The 11,803-nt window shown below is 40.8% G+C and overlaps 2 protein-coding genes across 6 annotated transcripts in view; one reads left to right on the top strand and one right to left on the bottom strand.

Annotated features, from left to right (window-relative positions):
• Positions 1 to 1,901: 1,901 nt before the first annotated feature.
• LOC109484674 (uncharacterized protein y4mH-like) lies at positions 1,902 to 5,852 on the top strand. The gene is made up of 7 exons (XM_019788021.1): positions 1,902 to 2,047; positions 2,510 to 2,671; positions 3,178 to 3,254; positions 3,568 to 3,725; positions 4,483 to 4,644; positions 4,960 to 5,026; positions 5,254 to 5,852. Exons 1-7 carry the CDS (start codon positions 2,008 to 2,010, stop codon positions 5,449 to 5,451), a joined length of 864 nt encoding a protein of 287 aa, XP_019643580.1. The 5' UTR covers positions 1,902 to 2,007; the 3' UTR covers positions 5,452 to 5,852.
• A 2,695-nt stretch (positions 5,853 to 8,547) lies between these two features.
• LOC109484526 (retinoic acid receptor RXR-alpha-B-like) overlaps positions 8,548 to 11,803 on the bottom strand; it is a 39,653-nt gene continuing 36,397 nt past the window's right edge. For all 5 annotated transcript variants that reach the window (XM_019787841.1, XM_019787842.1, XM_019787843.1 and 2 more), the window contains 3 exons: positions 10,907 to 11,131; positions 10,282 to 10,387; positions 8,548 to 9,779 (listed from right to left, as the gene is read on the bottom strand). In XM_019787841.1, the coding sequence (XP_019643400.1) occupies positions 9,539 to 9,779; positions 10,282 to 10,387; positions 10,907 to 11,131 (572 nt within the window). In that variant the 3' untranslated portion in view covers positions 8,548 to 9,538. The remainder of the gene's footprint in view (positions 9,780 to 10,281; positions 10,388 to 10,906; positions 11,132 to 11,803) is intronic.

Below are 11,803 nucleotides of genomic sequence, written 5' to 3'. Positions count from 1 at the left end.
AGGTTAGTGGGGACGTGAACAGTAAATACAGGCCGTTGCTACGGTTGAGGAGATTGTAACATTCCGGACTCGGATTTATGGTTATTTGATGCCAAACGTAAACGTTATTAAGGTCTTTTCTTTACGACTCAGTGCAACCACAGAAAACGTTTGACACAAAAGTGGTGAAGGGTTGAATCTTACCTGTGCTATTTGGCAAAGGAAGGCCATTCTGGTCTTGTTCTTCACTCCAAGAGGGTTTGTAATTCCAACACAACCATGCAGATCCTTTCCGTCAACTTCAATTGCCTTTTGTGGACGAGCTAAAGACAGAACATGTACTTTTTCCAGTGCGTTTCCTTAGACTGCCAACATTTGTCTGCTTCTCAGCTCAATGTAGACAAACTCTTTGCAAATCCATGGAATCGAAGATTATCTAAAAGAAGAAAACTACAGCACTTGTAGTTTTCTGGTAGTATTTTCCCTTCTTCCCTTTTGTATTTCCTCTGATTTGGGTCGTTAAACTGTACAACATCGGTGATGACTATACAAACACAGACTAATGCCCTGCGCGCTTACAAAGTCCACAAGCCGTACAAAAGGCCCGGCCAGGGTTACCACAAAGGGGGCTGTAGTATTGCACGTCCCCGTGTTGTTACAACAACATTTTTCCGTTGAAGCGATCCAGAGAACCTGGCGCCTTATCTTTTCCTAACCATACAAGTTCAGCAAGCTTATCATCCTGTCGGATTAACCGTTGGTAGGCAGCGTTCTGTGGCAAAGTGGCGGCCTGTTTCTCGCCTTATTTGCACGTTTCTTTGCTTGGTTCTAATGCTAAGTCACGTATTGGGACATTGCCAAAGTGCCTTTGTCATACTTGGCCAGATTTGTCATGCTTTAAAAACTAGCTCTTGAAATAAAGTGGCGGCTAAGTAGAGGTTTGGCACCCCACAGACTGGCTGCACGTGAAAGCCGTCCAAATTAAGCACATAGAAATTTCAGCCATTTGATATGAACAAACTGTATAAGTCAGTCAGTTATTTGCTAAGGAGGGTTAGAAAAAAGATTCCCAGCTGTCTGTATCTTTACTTTATAATAGTGTTGATGTCATTCACTAGATTTTTAAAACATGTCCCGGTCTGTCTTTTGGTGATTCAGTGATTTTATGTGATTAGTTTATAACATGTGTACACCTTAATTCTTTAAGTCCCTAGCGAGTACACTCTTGAACAGAGAAGTAAGGTGTTCGGTAACATCATCACGGTAACATTACATGAAGCCTGAAACGTTGAATCTCCAAGCAGATTTTTATTTGGTGTAAAATCGTGAGAATATCTAATAGACAATATCCATTAGGCCAGACAGAATCAAATTGGCCAGACAAAGGACGTTGAAGCTCCTTGGCCAGACAGTAAACTGCCTGTACTCTCTTACGATTTTGCCACCGGCCGAAAACATCTGCTTGGTCATTACTGAAACGCCACCTATCAACATTGTCGCAAAATGCAGGTTGCACTTGGCCGTGAGTCAATGTTTCCGGAAGTGACGTATAACACAAGTGGTACAAGCCAAGGCCAATGGGTTTTCTGTACAGTTTAGTCGCGACCCACGTAAATAAACGTCTTACTATGGCTCATTACTGCGTCTGATTCAGGCAAAATTTACTTATTTTGCGGACAATTGAGCTTCTGGCCGCCTGTAAAATACCGACTTGGTGCTATCCCTTTTTTTCTGGGCGGGGCAACGTTCGGATATCAGTTTGTTTACTCCAGTCAGCTGACGGGGTCATCTCAGGCCAGGTTTTACACCATATTTTCCCGTGTTTATACCATTTCTTACCGTTTTACACAATTTTTTTAACCGTTTGTACCATTAATCACCGTTTTTATTCCACTTGTACTATGGTAAATGTAGGTTTCGTTTGACTTCTGACTGCTAAAGCAGGTAACAGGTAACAAGGTCATCGAACATCGGCAAAAGTCCGGCCGAACCTGTCCTCAGTCCAGCACAGACAGCAGACAGGGGGACATGGCCGAGGGTTCCGCCCCCACCGTCGACACTCACGTCCGTAAGTCACCTCTTCCTTCTAGACAAGGCTGGATTTTAAAAAAAAGTTTAAGAGTGATTTAAAAAAGTTTAACGGTGTACGTGAATGGAAAATATGAAGTATGCTTGATAGTTTGATATTTTTATAAGGAGCAGAGTGAATAAACGTGAGGGATTCATAATGAAGATCGTCCATAATGATAAGATATTAACTACACTAGTACTTCTACCAGTAACCTTCAATTTAAAAAGTGAAGTCTTGGGTGTTTTGGGAAGTTGTTGCTTAGTAGATAACAGAAGGAGATGAATTTGCACCATTGTTTAGAAAACAGAATTCAGTACAATGTTTTACTGAAACAAATTTCACCTGTTTTGCACACATTGCAATAATGTCATATCCTACCTAAACACATTACCTTAGAAGCATCTATTGTGTTTAACATCATATTAGAATTATAAAAACCTTGTTATGATATTGTGACAGATCTGTGGGACCTGGAGAAGTGGGACTATGCCTGGCCCACTCCTGACCTGAAGCCGTTATGGCGTAACTTCTACCCAGAGGACCTACAGACAGCCATGGGAACCACACCTGTACACAACATCATCTTTGTGCAGGTTCTCAACCACTCCACACAGGAGACGGGTAAGACTTTACAGTTGAATTTATAAGTTTAGTTAAAAATTAAGTCCTTCCCGCACGACATGGTGCATAGGGCGGCGCCCATCTCCAGTTCAGTAGCCCTTGGGCCACACAGTTGTGCAATCACCATAGCAGGGGGCTAGTCCACTGGTGTATAACTTCCATACTATTGCCCAAATGCTGTGCCAAGCAGAGAAAGCAGTATATATATATATATATGTGCCATTTTGGTATGAATCCAACGGGGATTGAACTCACAACCTATAGACGGAATACAAGACAAGCACTCTACCCACTTGGCCATTGCACCATTGGATTTATAGCACTCTCAAAAATTTTGTTTGCAATAAAGATCTCCATCTGCAATGAAGAGACTGCATCTGTAGTCAGTGTGCATGAAATGTTGTCAACACTGATTTTCCCTCGCAGTACCAAAGATGTTCACTTGAATGGTGAAACATCCATATAGCTCAGAACAAGGGAAATGTGTCTTATGTGTTTTTTTACAGAGTGGGTGTTGGAACTGTGTGAGAAGCACCCATTCCTGGCTGGGGTGGTGGGCTGGGTGGACCTCACTGATCCACAGGTAACTAAAGTACTAAAAAATCACATTGCAAATTTTCACAGATTCAGTTTGAGGATATAGCATCAAAGTACAAAGTACAATAAACTATGCTAATCATAATAACCTTGCAATCATACCTATATATAGTGTATGCTGTCCAAACATTTGTATAATGAGTAACACATGTATGCATGTATCAAGATATATCGTAAATTGGTTTTGAAGATGCCATCAATAAATATTAAAAGACATTATACTTTGAGTCTATACAAAAAGCTACACTGTGATTTAATATAAATTTTCCATAATGTGGTATAAAATGTTTGTTTCCCAGCTGGAATCTACCCTTGACAGACTTGCCACCAGTCCCTACTTCCTGGGTGTTCGGTACATTCTGGATTTCGAGGCAGATGATTGGCTGTCCCGTGCTGATGTTCAGAACGGCCTGGGGATGCTGGAGAGAAGGGGGCTGACCTATGACCTTCTGATCAGGTCAGCCTTTGCTTTTCATACTCATTATTTTGTCCGTAGAGGGTCGAAATTAAACCTCCAGTTGCTTTGACAAACATATAATTAAATATCAGGCCAAAGCTCTCGGCTAATATCAAACTCTTCTGCTCATATGAAGATATCAAAACAAGCAAATTAAATATGACCTCACAACCTACATTAAACAGGCAAAGAAACAAACAAGCCGCAGACCTTTGGACTCATATATATAAGCTGTCCTGACCCACTAAAGTTACAGGTAGGAAGTTAAAGGTACAGCTGCAATGTCCAAAATGATCAACAGGAGGCGCTGTAGCATATTGGCCCAAAGTCCATTGTAAATGATGCCAAAATTACTTAATCCAGATCCAGATTTCTTCTTTTATAGGCAAGGCCATCCACCTATCTACTTAAAATGCAAATCATACATAACCAATTGAATAATCCTACCCGTAAACCTATATAACGTTACATGTACATGTATATATGACCTCCTTCAGTGAATTTTCACAACTATGATAGTAGAATCCTAACTGATATCAGCCTTACAGCTTTGGCTATGGCTGGTTACAGTCCTGTAAACTTGTAAGCCTACCTCAGTGAAAACACACCATTCTTGCCATTGATTGATAATGATGATGTTCTTCCCAAGAAGTCCACTGGTAATAAAAGCACACAGAAACAACTGTTTCAAGTGTACGTTAATGACCATATAGAGGGTTCAACATTTCAACAGTTAACTATTTTTTCCTCATGACAGGACCAGGCATTTCAGGTATGCTAAGGAGGTTGTTGCCAAGTTTCCCAAGCTGAAGTTTGTGATCGACCATCTGGCCAAGCCTAACATCAAGGACGGGGTGATGGAAGGATGGAGAGAGGGGATGAAGGAGTTGTCCAGTTTTCCCAATGTCTACTGCAAGCTGTAAGGACTAGTTCAGTAATAGTGGGGAGGAGAAAGAAATGAAGAAGAAGTGGTGCTAAAAGTACATGTACATGTACTAGTAATGACAGAAATGATGGGGGTTATTTCTTTTACATTTGCTGATAATTTTTTTTTCCTGGGTTACTACCGGTATGATGGCATATTCAATGGAGCCTATAATTCCTGAGTTGATTGTTCCTGCAAATGTGTTTGTTAAATCCACTTGAATAGATGGTATGTAGAGTTGTAGGCCTATCAAAGAATTAGTACAGAGCTACAAAATGGAAGTGAAAAAAAGTCTGCTATTGTTTGTAGGTCAGGGATGGTGACAGAGGCAGACCCAGACAAGTGGACTGTGGAGGACCTCAGGCCATATGTGCAGGTAATGTGTTCAACTTTATACAACACTCCGACTATAGCATAGAGTGTAGCCAAGGACGTATCCTGCTGTTACTGATGTTAATGATAAGGCTTGGAACTTGTGGAATACATTTATATAAGTTTTAGTACCTATGAAAGACTTTTGGTAGCTTGGATACCTATCAATGCAAACTTTCAAAAGTAAAAACCTCTGTAGTTGTCACTAACCCTGACCTATTGACCCTTCAGCATGTTCTGCAGTGTTTTGGCCACGAGCGCTGCATGTTTGGCTCTGATTGGCCGGTGTGTCGTATGGCCAACGCTGACTACCCACAGGTCCACCAGGCGCTCTACCAGTGTCTGGACAGATGCACCGCGGAACAGAGGGAAGCCATCTTTGGGCGCAATGCTGTGGAGTTCTACAGCATCAAGACCCTCAATACCTAGCTAATGTCAAATCTTTTGTCTGCAATACATGCTGAATGTTGGTGACATTTCTTGCCAAAGCCATTCTACTTTACAGCTTCATAGCATGGTACATGACAAATCCTCAAAACCTACATACCGGGTATGTAGTGTCAAATCTTTTGTCTTTAATACATGCTGAATGTTGTTGACATTTTTTGCCAAAGCCATTCTACTTCATAGCTTCTTAGCACAATACATGACAACACTGGATGAACAGTTTTTGTATGATGAATTTTTATGATGCTTATGATGCAGGTGTGCCTACCTGAGGGAATTGTTGCAATATCGGTTCCAATGTATAGTAAAAGATAGTTTTTGTATGATCGAATTTGCTTACGATGCAGTATACTAATATGTGCCTACCTGAGGGAATTGTTGCAATATCCGTACAAATGTATAATAAAGGATTGTTTCATATCATTAAATTTAGTAAAGAAACTATATGTCTCTATTTTTATCACGACATAATTTACTACTTCCCTATCGAAGTTGGGTGTTTTTAATCCATCGCTATGTCAACACAGCAACAGCTTCAAACTGCTACTCCTATAACTGCAGTGATTTTTAGGCCTTCAGGGGTTGTTTTTGATCCACGGTGATGTCAACACAGCAACAGCATCAAACTGCTACTTCTATCACTGCAGTGATTTTTAGGCCATCAGGGGGCGTTTTTGATCCATGGCAATGGCAACACCAAAAGGCTCAAACTGCTGCTTCTAAGACTGCAGTGATTTTCTTGGCCACTATGGGGCGCTTTTGATCCATGGCAACGGTAACACCAAAAGGCTCAAACTGCCAGATTTGCTGATTGACTTGCTGCTAAATTGAGCAGACGAAAAAATGTGACTGAGGAAATCTGTGCCAGAAATGTATTAGGAGGATTTCTATCTGTCTGAAAGAATATAATAAATTTCTTTAAACCTAATTTATTTCAAGACAAGCCTGTGGATAATTCTTTAAACCCAATTAATTTTCAGACAAAAACTTGTGACTTCAAGCGTCCATATTTTATGATGAAACAGACTCAGCAGAGGAATAAAAAGCAACCAGACACTTTTCTAAGCAGAGATGCAGTATACTTTATTGCTCATACATACACCTCCATTTGCTGACAAAATAGTGTATTCTGTGGGTAGGGTCTCTGTCTTCCAGATTAGGTCTACTGGCTTGTCTTACACAATAGATTTTCACCACTGCTACTAACAGCATACAACACTACAGTTATCTACATGGACCAATCATGGCTCTTCGTTTTAATAGCAGTTCTGTCAACGGTCTGAATTCTTTAAAACTATCGTCACATCCATGTTGTGAAACTACCTCGAGCAATCCACAGTGGAACAAAGTTTATAAACACGCTGCTGTGAAAATGTGAGGCATGAAAAAAAGGTGATACATTTACATTGTGCCATGGAATCTTTATTATATTCCTTGGTGATTCCCCTCAAAATAGGATACTTCCGTTCAAATGTTGCCCCGAAAGGAAATGGTTGTACATACATGTAGAAGTTGTAATGGCAGCATATAAAACTTCAACGTGTAAGGTACACTAATGCTCTTATCATATTTCTTTTATTAAACATCCTTAATTTATACTCTTAGTGACAGATGAAATAAAAATTACAATTACAAGAGTAAAGTGTGTTATAGTAACAATTGAAAAGCATGGAAAATACAAAATAATGCTTTCAATGGACCATAATGTGTGAATGCCACATTAAGAACATGCTAAAAAAAGGAGAGTACAACAACATGTACTCCACTGACACTTAAAAACATCTTACCCAAAGTCACTCTGAAGTCAGCAAGCTGTAAGCAGTCATGTGAACCACACGAGTTCTTGTACTCATAGTGAAAATGTATCTACCACTAGATATGACTACCCATACATCTAACCACTAGATCCTTACTTGTCAGCATTATATCAAAGCACCGAAATCATTATCGTTAGTTTATCTTACAGGTGATTTCAATAGAAGAAAAGGTAGAGGCTCCTTCACCCCCTTTTAAGAAAGAAAATTTCCAGAAATCTAGATTAGAATATTTACAATGATATTGACAAGACCAATTTTCAAGGCATACATCATACAGTGAACTCTCTTATTCACTTCTGTAAGTACAGAAATATTTTAAACAGGGACTACACAAGGGATTTGAACGTAAGCTACCACCGTCTACATGTATATGGTACTCTTATTAACCATCCACAAACTGGACTACAAAACTACCGAAACTGATTGTCAACCTACAACAATGGGCAACTATAGGTTACAAATGACTCTAAATTACATGTACTTCTAGTCTCTGGTATATACATCAGCACTTCTGTAATCAAGTTTTTTCGAGCACAAAGATGGGTAGACAGTTTTTTGTTAAGAATATGCCAGAAACACCAACCAAGGATTTTTAAGAAAAGCTGCAGCCATTTCTGATAAGCTTCACTCTCAGTTAGCCCTACTCCCTTCCTCATAGTCACAGTCATATACACATTTTGAGAATACCGGCTGTACAGTTACCTCTGTATCTTTTATAGCACAAACAGAAGTTTGTTAAACACCTCCCACTCCTACAAACTGAATCTAACATGATAAAACTAATATGGGGAAAACAAATTCTTGGCAAAACCTGACATATAAATTTGACATTCAAATTTGGGGCAAGGTACAGTTTTTGACTTTAAGTTAATTTTAGCCCTAGGCCACACCAATTTAATTTGTTGGTTCTCGGATTCGCCTCTTCCTTTTTTTCTGATTTGCAAAAAAAAAAAAAAAGATTCTGGTTCTGAATCAACTAAAAAATGCTCATATCTTGCTTCCAACAGTTGAGGAAAGTCCTTTTCTTCCTAGTTCTTACAGTTTTTTAAATCTTTTAATGCAGTGGTTTGGTTAAAAGTTCAAAATTCATTGTTTCAAATTTTATCCCAGCCTTTTGTGTTGACTTCATGGCTCCAATCGAGGCATTTGGGGCTATAATAGGATGCCTAGGCCTGTTTTTATTTTTATTTTTTTCGCCCTGTCGCTTCATAGTTTTTCTGAAAAAATCCGAGAACCAACAAATTAAATTGGTGTGGCCCTAGTAAGAAAAGGACCAACTACACTGTTACATGTACATCTATAGGTACTGACAGTGAAAAATACAGGCCAATTTCTTGTTACCACTTTGGAGAGATAAGCAAAGTTGTAGTGTTTGAAATTGGGAATTTTAGATATACTTTGAAAATGTAAATTTGGAATCAGGTTTGCACAAGAACAGAACTGGCATTTGTCTCTTCCCCACTGTCTAGTTAGAAACTGGAAATAAAGGGGAAAAAATCGTACACATAACAAACACCCCCCACACACCGGTACCTTTTACACTGCACTATAGTACAGGACTTGTACACATGACATCTTCTGGAACAGAGTTACACCATACTATATAACTTCTGATTTACATAGTCAGATTATACATGTACATACATTTATGAAGTGGTTTGAACCAGTTCATCTGACAAAGGTTCAACGTGAACAGCTGCCAATACACACTGTGTTGTCACCACTAGCCCCATATATAGCCTCTTCTGAAAGCCTTACACATGTACACATACCACAGCATTTGATGCAAAGGCAGCTCTCTTTCTACATCCTAGGTTGTGCCAGAATCTTACAACAGTCCTACAGATTGTGGATAACAATGGTTGTAGTAAGCAACGGTAGTCTACAGTACTTCAAAAAAGCTAGGCAAACAGGTATGGCAAACACAACAGAGTGCCACTAGGTGGATGCGTGAATCAGAGTTCTTCCTGCACTGGTAATACATGTATACGGCAAGATATCTTAAAAACGGAGCTAAAATGTTATACGGACTCAAAACAGTCAAACATGTACATAAACTGGTCTGAAATCCCAACATGAGCCAACTAGGTTGACTTGCGAAGCTGGAAAAAGTAGGCGTAGGTAAGTACCCTTTGCTGTACAATCTCTGCTCTCTTCATCAGGACACCTTTCCTTCAGGATACTCTGTACCTATTACTATCTACAACCATCACTCCCCACCCCTATCCTTACAGGATGTACTGTGGGACAGCTCAGGAGGGTGGCTGGCCCTGCTGTGCTTGCTGCTGTGCCTCGCGGTGCTGTGCCGCGGCCTGCGCCATGGGTCCCTGGCCCTGGGACGCCGCGGTCTGCCCCAGACCCGGGGCCTCCAGCATCTCCATCAGGAATGTGTCGATGGGCGTGTCTCCGATCAACTTGAAGAAGAAGAGGTGTTCAAGGCACTTGAGGCCGATAGAGCGGAGGGCAGGCAGGCGCAGCAGCAGCTTGGCAAACCTGGGCAGAAAACGGTGGGGAAGAACGCTATGTAAAACACTGCAGGCATCAACCAAGTCATTTCATTTCCCATTTAAAATCTAATATAACAGTTTAGACATAAACTGCATTCCCAGGGCTTGAAATACCCAATCTCGCACTCTTGTTGGTACCCCAAGTCATGGTTTCTGTGTGAGACTTATTCCCGATGTGAAAGTTTCAGCTCTTGAAATAAACTGTGTCCCGCTTCGGCCAGCATGTGAAGAATACCTTTACAGGTGGCCTGGCTTACAGCTTGCCTTCTTAACTTAACAGCCAGTGTTGACAGCAACCTGATGTATTGATGGGCAACCTAGCTTTTGGTGAAGGTTGCTTAGTGGGCAACTTGAGAAAAAATAGATTTTAACACTGATTTCTGAAACCTACTGGAGTCTTTCGTTCACATCCCGTCCTTTAGTTGATGGAAACTCCATGTGAGTTAATGATACAATATAACTGTATAACAATGCAGAGTGTTTCCCACCTGCCAGGCTGTTCAGGGTACTGCTGCTTGCAGTACTCCTCCAGGGAGGCATAAACCTTTTCTCTCAGGCTTTCCACCAGTGACGGGTCAGTTAGACCTTTGGCATCTACAGCAGCAGTGGGAACAAGCATTTTAGTCCATACATTGTCATTAAGTACATGTGTAACTGTACACTGTTGGAGGACATCTACAGGTTTCTATAATTGGCACAGACTTAAATTTCACACCTTGCAAGTAGGTACATGAAATTAGTAAGGTACATGAAATCAGCTGTAATGTAATGGTTTGTTGTCGTGCATGTATTACATACTTTTATCGCAATGACATGCTGTTAAAGTTACAGTTTTCATCAGTGATCATCAGACAAGTTGTGAATCAGAGTCAACTCCATAATTACAACAAAAAGAAAAACAAACGTGTGGATTGTATGGCATAAAGGCAGAGCATTTGGCTCAGAACCAAGAGGTCCAGCGTTCAAATGACCGGTTCAAATCCTGCCAAGTCACCAACCTTGTTCCCCTGGGAAAGGCACTTTACACGACTTTCCTCACTTGGCTCAGGTGAAAATGAGTATGCCAGAATGATCATTACAATGATCGTGGGCAGTAAAGGAAAACAAACACACCTGGGTTGAAGAGAACTATAGCTCTCAGGCAGCCGAGTTCCGTCTTGTCCATTTTCATGTCCCTCATCTTGGCGACCAGCTCGGTGAGGACTCTGTCGAAGATGGTTCCCACGCCTGCCTGGTGGGCGGAGCTGCGGTGCACGTGGAGCCCGGACGCCAGCAGGATCCCGTCTTTCACGTCGATGGAGCGGTGGGAGAACGCCGCGATCAGCAGCTCGTTCCAACCTGGGGGACAAACACAGGACAGAAGATGCTGAATCAGGTCATCATGTAAAATGCCTGTGTAGAACCCGGTGTGTTACATTTGTCCAAAATCCTGATGTCTGCAGTCGGTGACTCACTTCAAATCACCCGGACACAACTCAAGGTTTTATAGAAGTGAGGCTTATATCCAAAACTAAAGAGTGAAGACAACCAATGAAAACTATGGGACAAATGACATCTTTACATCAACATCAAAAGTTTGACACATGTACATGTTTTGACCTAATTTCCATTTAAAAAGAAATAGGCATAATTTATAAACATATTTTGAAGGAGCATGAATACAAAGAATGTACATGAAAATACAAAAGACAGTCTACGCAACTTGAGTAATTTACTTGTGTATCTAAGCCAGCATTCATCTGTTTTGGGTTCAGTGTTCATACCTAACTATCAGCAGAACAATTCATCTGCCGTACCCAAACTGTCAGCAGTGGTTGTACATGAACCAACACAGGAAAACACACTGACACAAACCCTCAGAAACAACTGGGCTGGAACAATTTAACAAGGACTCCAGGAAGCAAGGCTGGCTCCGTACCTAACTTCAATTCATTACACAGACCTGTTACAGTTAGAAAGGAACATTTAATGATCGCTCTTGCAATTTTTCTAACTCTTAATTGCCAAACT

Source organism: Branchiostoma belcheri, unplaced genomic scaffold (assembly GCF_001625305.1).
Source record: "Branchiostoma belcheri isolate BF01 breed outbred unplaced genomic scaffold, Haploidv18h27 scaffold7, whole genome shotgun sequence".
Taxonomy (NCBI): domain Eukaryota; kingdom Metazoa; phylum Chordata; class Leptocardii; order Amphioxiformes; family Branchiostomatidae; genus Branchiostoma; species Branchiostoma belcheri.
This window is presented reverse-complemented; position numbering and strand designations above follow the sequence as displayed.